At 40.6% G+C, this 9,323-nt stretch overlaps 1 protein-coding gene across 1 annotated transcript; it reads right to left on the reverse strand.

Moving 5' to 3' along the window:
- Window positions 1-1,381: 1,381 nt before the first annotated feature.
- On the reverse strand, window positions 1,382-3,202 carry LOC147335063 (general transcription factor II-I repeat domain-containing protein 2). The gene has a single exon (XM_086287445.1). It carries the CDS (start codon window positions 3,200-3,202, stop codon window positions 1,382-1,384), a length of 1,821 nt encoding a protein of 606 aa, XP_086143571.1.
- Between the last annotated feature and the right edge of the window lie 6,121 nt (window positions 3,203-9,323).

Consider the following 9,323-nt stretch of genomic DNA (forward strand, 5'->3'; position numbering starts at 1 on the left):
TGACTCATTAAAACTTGATTCAGTAAAAAGAATCGAATTTACCATCACTAGTCTGGGCCCAAACTCCGCTGCTAGTCCCTACGTCAATAGATCACTGCAGCATTACTGAGACTTGAAAAACTGTCTAAATGATTTCATCTGTAATAAAATGATCAGCATTGCTGCTTTACTAGGTGTAACAATTAAGTTTAGCATCCAGGCATCCATGAAAACTGAATTTATGAAATTTAACAGAGTTAGAAGTTAGCAGGGAGTTAGCTCGCTTGCTTCCATCTAAATATAATACACCATGTTCTGCCCGAGAGATTTCTGAAACAAATTAAGGCCTACAGCTCTGCTATTACTTCAGACATAAATGAAGTCAGAGAAGTAAACAGCAGTGACTTTTGTACTGTTACTGAAGTGTCATGGCTACTGAACGGACTCACGCGCAGACAGTTCTTTCAAGGAAACAAAAAGGGGATTTATTTACAATAGGGATCACCTTAGTGCAAAATATATGTACAGTGAGTTGGGAGGGGGTCCAGGGCTCCAGGGAGAGAAGGGGGGGGGGGGGGGGGGGGAATCCACACACACGCTTCCTCTTCCACTCAGTCACCGCCACCGCTCCTCCGCACACACGCACTCCTCTTCAGCCGCACTCGCTCCAACACTCCACACACTGCCCCACTTGGACAGGTCTGGTGATTCAGTCCAGAATCTACAGACAGAAGGTCAAGGTTAGTTCCACAACATAAAACACATGTAAGCGATTCTTCTTTGAATATGCCGCGAGCACGAACTCAGGTGGTTCAACGTTCCAGCGGTGAGCTGCTCTGTGCCACTGCCTTAAATAGCAGCTGGGGAAATCAGCCAGATCAGCCGCAGGTGGACACCATCACACGGGTGCGTGGGCCAAGAGTGAGAGCCCGTAATGAACTCCACCCAGAGAGGAGGAGGAGAGACAAAAAACCAAAACTAACAACAACAAAACCTGTAGCCAGCGTGGGCCAACCAGAGAGACACGGGGACCGTGACATGAAGTTTGGCTTGCTGGTATATGATGATATGCTACGTGATCGCTAGCAACACAGCTATCTTAGCATAATATAAACAGTGAGGCTGGAGGGCAAACGGAGGACTTTTTTCCACTCGATAAAAGTTAATGCGAGAGTTCCCAATGGTTAGGGGCAAATGCACTTGGATGGCAGGATGCTGTAAACCAGGGATGTCAAAGTCAAATACATCAGAGGGCCAAAAAAACAAATTTGCTACAAGCTGAGGGCCGGACTGGTTCAATGTTAATTAAAACATATTAAAATGATTGCACATAACCTATTGAGCCAAGACCTTACAAGTAACACATTACTGCCCATCTCTGTATGTAAATGTTCTGCGATACTCACTTGTCTGAGACTGAGCCTGATACTTGGTGGTGTCTCATCTTTTGTACGAGTTCATCAATGTTCGGGGTCAGGCTCTGAGCTGAGGAAATCCTCAGGATTAAGTCAAGGTGTTTATCAGTAAGACGGCTCCGGTGTGATGTTTTGTTTAGCTTCATCAAAGAGAACAATTGTTCACACAGGTATGTGCTGCCAAACACAGAGAGCGTCTGAGCAGCTTGGATGCGCAGCTGAGGCATTGTGTCGGGGATGAAACGTGCAAACTCAGCGGCACCCACTCTCTCATATTTTTCCCTCAGTGTGTCATTGCACTGGAGCTCAATCAACTCCATTTGGAGCTTTGGTGGTGCGCTTTCCACATCAACTCCAAAAGGATTGGCAAGTAGTTCAAACCTGCTTTTTTGAGCTTCAAAGTCAGCAAATCGACGTCGGAACTCAGCGGCAAGTATGTTGAGTTTATCGGCAAACTGTGCACTTGGGAACACAGCGGTAGAGAGCTTCTCTTTCATGGTCTGACAGCTGGGGAAGTGGCTCAAGTTTTCTTTCTGCATCTGAGTCTCCCACAGACTCAGCTTGGTTTTAAACGCCTTCACCGTACTGTACATATCAGAAATGACACGCCCCCGTCCCTGCAGTTGCAGGCTCATCACATTCAGATTGCTTGTGATGTCGCACAGAAACGCCATTTTACACATAAATGTTTCATCTCGAAGCTCTGTTGTGTCTTTCCCTTTGCTTTCCATGAACAGACAGATCTCCTCACGAAGCTCAAAACATCTTTGCAGCACCTTTCCCTGGCTTAGCCATCGCACATCTGTGTGATAGGGCAAGTCACCATACTCTGTATCTAACTCTCCCAGAAATGCCTTGAACTGGCGGTGATTTAAACCTTTGGCTCTGATGAAGTTAACTGCACGCGTTATGATGGTCATTACATGTTCCATTTTCAAGGCTTTGCCACATAACGACTCCTGGTGTATTATGCAGTGATAAGCTGACAGCTCCTCTGTGACATTTTCATCCCGCATCCTCTCACGTATCCTTGCCACCAATCCACTCCTGTGTCCACACATCGTGGGTGCTCCTTCTGTTGTCAATCCCACGAGTTTTTCCCAAGGCAGTCCCATCTCATTTACACATCTGGGTACCTCTTCATACAGATCTTGTCCTGTAGTCGTGCCATGCATCGGATGTAACGCCAAAAACTCTTCTGTTACGGTCAGGCTGGAGTCCACTCCACGAATGAAAATTGACAACTGGGCAATGTCAGTTGTGTCAGTGCTCTCATCCACAGCAAGGGAATATGCAATGAAATCTTTTCCCTTTTCCACAAGCTGTTCTTTTAGATTGGTGGACAGCTGGTCTACACGTTCAGCAACAGAGTTTCTGCTCAGGCTCACGTTTGAAAATAGTTGCCTTTTGTCTGGGCAGACTGCGTCACAAACTTTAAGCATACAGTTTTTGATAAACTCTCCCTCTCTAAATGGTCGGGCTGATTTTGCAACTTCTTCTGCCGCAAGAAAACTCGCCTTGACAGCAGCCTCACTTTGTGATTTTGCTTTTGTGAACAGAGCCTGCCGGGACTTAAGACCTCGTTTTAATTCTTCCACCTTCTGTAGCCTTTGACCTGTGTCCATATTCTTATCTTTGTGTTTCTTAGAGGTTTCATAGTGCTGTCTTAGATTATATTCTTTCATTACAGCCACACTTTCTCCACACAGAAGACAAACAGGTTTGCCTTTTACCTCCATGAACATGTACTCTGCCTCCCACCTGGCTTGAAATACCCTGTGCTCACCGTACACCTTCCGTTTAGCCATTATTGGGGAGGGGAGTTGCTGCAAGTTGACATCTGCTCTGAATGCTAATGAATAATGAATGAATAATGAAGCCGAGCCCCGCTTCTGGCACTGCAGTGAGTTCGCGGGCTTCCGTTGTATTGTGGGGAATGGAGTATTGGTGCGTGCAAAACCCCAGCAGGCGGCTATGACCTGCGGGCCGATTCTAATACTAATCAAATATCATCCCAGGGGCCATAATAATTGCCAAATCTGGCCCGCAGGCCTTGACTTTGACACATATGCTGTAAACGGACCAAATGTCAGTCAGGACAACAACTGAGATAATCCATCCACAATAGGAGGTTAGTCATTAATATACTGCTGCATGGGCTGGGCTGTAGTTACATCGTAAGGCTTTAAAAACGGAGCTTTAAAATGATTAGTAGTAGTAAAAACCGAGAGAAGCCAACATTGATCACTGACTGTTTTTAGGAACTTGTTGAAATTAAATAAAACAAGATACAGAGCATTAAAACACATTAAAAACACAACAGCCATATTAAATGCAGTGTACTTTGGCCTGGCTGCAGGATTCATCACGTCATCACTAGACCTATCGCAACGTAGGTAAGGCTGGATTCAGGGTCACCTGATCCAGCCCTAGTGTAACTGTATGTTTTATCGAAAAGGAAAGTTTTAAGCCTAATTTTAAAAGAAGAGGGGCCTGAAAGCTGAAGGCTCTGTTTGCCATTGTTTTTTCTTTTCTTTTTTTCCACATCCTGTCCTGTCTTTTGCAATCAGAATTATGATCTGAATGCACTGTTATCAACATGTTTTGCTTTTCCAAGAACAGCTCTATAAATTCTCTGTAGGCACCTCATGTTCATGCATTTATTTCGTGGTTTATGTAATTATTTTTATTAGTATTATTTCTGTTATTATATATAATATAATATGGTATAGTATTACAATATCTAAGTCGATGCTTAAAGAAAGAAAAACAAGAGTGAGCTAGTGAGTGACTGTGTATGTGTCTTTATTATAGTTATTGAACATGTATTAAAATTACTAGAAAAAAATTAATGAACAGAATGAGAAGTGGGTTATTAGATAACATTTGCAATCCAGCAAATACATATTTTACTTATTCAATTTGATTATTCAATGTAATATATCGTGAAGAAAACCTTGGAAAAAAGTTATCTACAGAAATATTTATGCAGAAAAAAACAACTGAATTTCCTGATCAAGGAAATTCATGATGTTACAGTAGAGGGCACTACAGCTTCACCAATCTGCACCTCCCTGCTTCAGAGGGCTACAGTAATATCTCCTGATATCGCCTAAGTCTGGTATATTTTTAATTTAGAAAGGAAAAAGGAACAATAAGATGCAGGAATTTAGAAGCAATGTGTTGTAGAAATCATCCTTACATTAGAGAAGATCCACTGGTTCTCAATGTTATTATTGTGTGTCTTATGTGTAGTTTAAAGGTTGAATGAGGAGACTCAGATATAGGCAATTTTGTTGAATAAACTGTGTGACAGCATATTTTACAAATTATTTGCATTTTATGCATTTTAAACCTCCCCGGTGGTTTACATGCTTTGCAAGGCCTAACTGTGCCTACAGCTGTTATCAGTTTTCTCTGTAGAGCTAATGTTTGTACAATTCCAATTATATTTATAAGGTTGGAAATTACTGATGGTAGAAGTAATATACCTATTGTAAATATCAAGTACTAAGCCATTTCTTGATGCATATACATTTGCAGTTTGCATTAATGGAGCAATGCTCTATCTGTAGCTAGAGAAACACATAAAATTCAACAAGACAAGACATGGGTTACTATAAGAGACATCAAAGTTCCATCTTCCCATCTTTTTGCACACTAATTGGCTGTTTTCAATCCAGCTGCTATTTTTGGTAGAAGTCCCATTGTGCCTGATTGTACTAACAACAGCTCTCCTCCTGTGTGTAAAAATGATCAAATATAGGAACGTTCGAAAAAATTATGGGAGGGTAAATCTGCTGCATGGTCCAGGTAGTGAGAATCTTTGGTTTAAAAAAAAATCTTTCAGTTTGGCAGTCTTGTACACACCGTAGTTCACATCTTTCTCTTGTTTTGGTAAATCTCGGGTGTATGATAGCAGCAATATTAATGAGACTGGGACGGCTCTGTCTTAACGTGGTGACTATGTTTATTCCCAAGCTGCAACAACAAACACACACAGCGCAACCACCAGAGGGTGCTGCATGACCCATTGAATTTTTTCTCTCATACGCCTCATGATTCTATAGTACAGGGTGGGCCATTTATATGGATACACCGTAATAACATGGGAATGGTTGGTGATATTAAAGTCCTGTTTGTGGCACATTAGTATATGTGAGGGGGCAAACTCCTCAAGATGGGTGGTGACCATGGTGGCCATTTAGAAGTCGGCCATCTTGGATACAACTTTTGTTTCTTCAATAGGAAGAGGGCCATGTGACACATCAAACGTATTGGTAATGGCACAAGAAAAACAATGGTGTGCTTGGTTTCAACGTAACTTTATTCTTTCATGAGTTATTTACAAGTTTCTCTTTGTTCACAGCCATTGACATGTCAGAGGTTAACTACAGTTACATGATGATGTGTTTCCCTCTTTATGCACTGAAGCTGGCACGTTCCCTGAGTTTTTCCAGCAAGATGGTGCACCACCACATTATGGGCGCCAGGTCCGAGCATTCCTAGATGAACAGTTTCTGACCCCCTTAGACTTTTATCTTTGGGGTCATCTGAAGGATATTGTCTATGGTACGAGATCTGCAGCACCTCAAACTACGGATACTGGATGCCTGTGCTGGCATTTCTCCTGCGGTGTTGCTATCAGTGTGTGAAGAGTGGGAGAAGAGGGTTGCATTGACAATCCAACACCATGGGCAGCACATTGAACACATTTTATAAGTGGTCAGAAACTTGTAAATAACGTACAACTTTTTAAACAGATTTTCGCTATCAGAGCTCTGTTGAGCCAACCAAGGCTTGTTCCTACTTTCTTCTAACAGTGATGAGCAGTAAGATTTTCTAGCTTTAGGGAAGATCTTCTTTTTTTCTTTTTTACAGAGTAACACGTGTTAACACATGGCATTGAAGAAGGTAACAAAGGAGGAAGCGCTTGTTTAAATTTTGTTACAGTATTTTGTGAGATTATTATACTATCTTATGCCACCTTAGACTTCTAATTGAAGAATTGTTGAATCATTATACGGCTATAGGCCACATTATACCTTGGATTAAAGATTGTGAAATCATTACACTGTTTTATGATGCATTATACTGCTGAATTATAAGAAATGCTGTTTTCAGAGGATCATGGCCTTAATTGTCTGATTAGAAAGAACAGAACATACTGCACAGGAAGCCAATGTCATAACTTAGGCTCACTGAGAGAGAAAGAATGTGGAAGTTTAGGTTTTATGACTTTGGAGGGGGGCTGAAGCTATAAGAACGTGAGAAATGGTCAGACATTCGAGATCTGGCAGACACCCTGCTGTCCACATCTCCCCTCCAGCCGTTTATGCTCAAAGTGTTGTATGGAATAAAGAGAATTGTATGGAATAAAGAGATTGTTGATTGAGCACTTATACACCAAGTGTTGTTCTTCCTTCAGCCCAAAGATCAAAGAATTGGGATATTTAACAGTTTTCAGAAGTGAGGTTGTCATTATCAGCATCAATTAATGTTAAAATCTTCCACTATAATTATTTTATCTGAGCTGTTCTTCGTGTTTTCCAGTTGTGGATAATGAGTGTATCAGTTCTAGACTAAGGATAGTCACACCAAAAATAATATTTAATCTAACAATTTCTAAGCACAAATTAATTCATTTTAGATTATAGAACTGGAGAGTCAGGCTAACGTGTTGCTTTTAAAAGCTGCTCTTGAGAAGTGAACTTAATTATTAAAAATGTGTGTTAAATAACAGTGAAGCCAAAACTTCATTCAGCAGCTGAAATGAAAAAGCTCTTGAAGCTGTCAATAGATGTTCATGTTGTGCCAGTAGAGGGCGCTGTAGTTCCACCAATCTGTGGTTTGCTGCTTATGAGTTGGATGATCATGTGTTGGGGCAGCCCTATGGATATAAGAAAATTTTTGATCTACAGAGAGAAAAAAAGAAGAGCGAGAGATATGATCACTGATTTCTTTTATAAATGTAAGAAAGAAGTAGCAAAGGTTTTACAAAACTCTGCTCACAGAAACTATTTTTATGTTGAAATATGTACTTTTGTGGTTGTGCATGTCTATCATGTGTGAACACTGTGGAGTAAATTAGGATGATTATTCAGTTCATAGTATGGCCCCATGCAGTCATTTCTCAGAGTGGGATATTAGACATGCTCACCCAAAGGAATCACTGTCCAATGAAAAGGCATATTCTTTAAATTATGATAGCAGTTTTGTATGCAACAGTTTTGCAGAGGAATTTGGTTGCGAATTTTTGTTTACTTGCATCCTAGCTTATTGTGGAAATTTTTGAAGTCGGGTATTCCCCACACACACACACACACACACACACACACACACACACACACACACACTAAAATGAGACCCCACTGCTGCAACAAGTCAAACAATTTCATCCCTCCTACATATTCCATGATCAACTGTAAGTGGTATCATTACAGAGTGGAAGTTGTTAAAAATCACAGCAACTCAGTCACAAAGTGTCAGACCACATAACGTTACAGATGAGGGTTGCCAGATTCTGGGGCACATCAGCAGAAAAACTGTGCACCTGGAGCTTCATGTTATGAAGTTGTCATTTCATGGTTTTTTGAGAGATCGGCTCCTGTAGTTTTAACGTGTTAGTGGCCCGGTATTTTTACCATTTAGTGTAATAAGGAGCCTGCCCTCATTCCCTTTATCCTTATGAGTCAGTGGGGATAATGGGTGCATTCCCTGTAATTTGTTGTCGATAAACTTTTTATGGTGCAATTGTTTGACGCTCTGATAGAATTTCTGAATAAATAAAAATATACTTACCTGTGTAAGGAAGGTATCTCTATCAATTTTAGACAAGTCCACCAAAGAGGTCATCTTCATTTGCAAAACTGCAACATCTAAACAGAAGAATGCAACATGTTAGAATTCAATAGAAATCACTTTGCGCTAAAGTTACTGCAAGTAGTTGCATTTATCAGCGTTTCAAAGCAACCTCAATTCTGTTGATATTTTTTTAATTCAGACCAAATATTTTTTTCCTATTTTGTGTTAGTAATGAGAGATTGTGTCTTCCATGTTGTCCTCCATGACACATTAAACACAAATGGCTTAATAACTCCAGAATGTGACAATGTAAAATCAATCCGTGTGTTTGTTGTTGAACGAGCCTGTGTTCATCCACCAAGGCTTAGTTGGCTTTACCTAGTAATCGATTTCATTCCTGCTGGCATTTTGATTGTGATTGTATATTTCTTACTTTGCTGATCTTAAGTTTATTCACTAATTGACACTGTTGATTTCAAAGACAATCATTGTGTTTTTCTGGCCAGCTCATGCCTTTATTTTGGAGTTTGGATTTTGTATGCAGTTAGTCAATGCTACAAAATTCACTCAGCATACCTCAAAAGTATTTTGCTGGATTTACAAATTGTGACATGAGGGTATTATGTAGTGATATAAAACTGACGTGAATTTTACTGTTTTGGTGTGACCAGCAATCAATAGACATGAATTAAGGTGAGATTAATAATTGTTACACTGAGACAGAGTAACTATAAAAACATCACCTCATTTTATTCATACTCACAAGATGGTTCACTGGGTGTAGTTGATGTAGGAAGAGTTGTGCTTGGAGTATTAGTAGTAGTTGTTGCAGGTACAATAGTTGGAGTACCGGTAGTAGTTGTTGCAGGTACAATAGTTGGAGTACTGGTAGTAGTTGTTGCAGGGAAAATAGTAGGAGTACTGGTAGTAGTTGTTGCAGGTTCAGTAGTTGGAGTATTGGTAGTAGTTGTTGCAGGTTCAGTAGCTGGATTACTGGTAGTAGTTGTTGCAGGTTCAGTAGTTGGAGTACTGGTAGTAGTTGTTGCAGGTTCAATAGTTGGAGTATCGGTAGTAGTTGTTGAAGGTTCTGTAGTTGGAGTATCGGTAGTAGTTGTTGCAGGTTCA

The sequence above is a fragment of the Aulonocara sp. 'chitande type north' Nkhata Bay genome, linkage group LG3 (assembly GCF_057382095.1).
Source record: "Aulonocara sp. 'chitande type north' Nkhata Bay isolate Kocher_YH1m ecotype deep benthic linkage group LG3, A_spYH_male_GT1.1, whole genome shotgun sequence".
Taxonomy (NCBI): domain Eukaryota; kingdom Metazoa; phylum Chordata; class Actinopteri; order Cichliformes; family Cichlidae; genus Aulonocara; species Aulonocara sp. 'chitande type north' Nkhata Bay.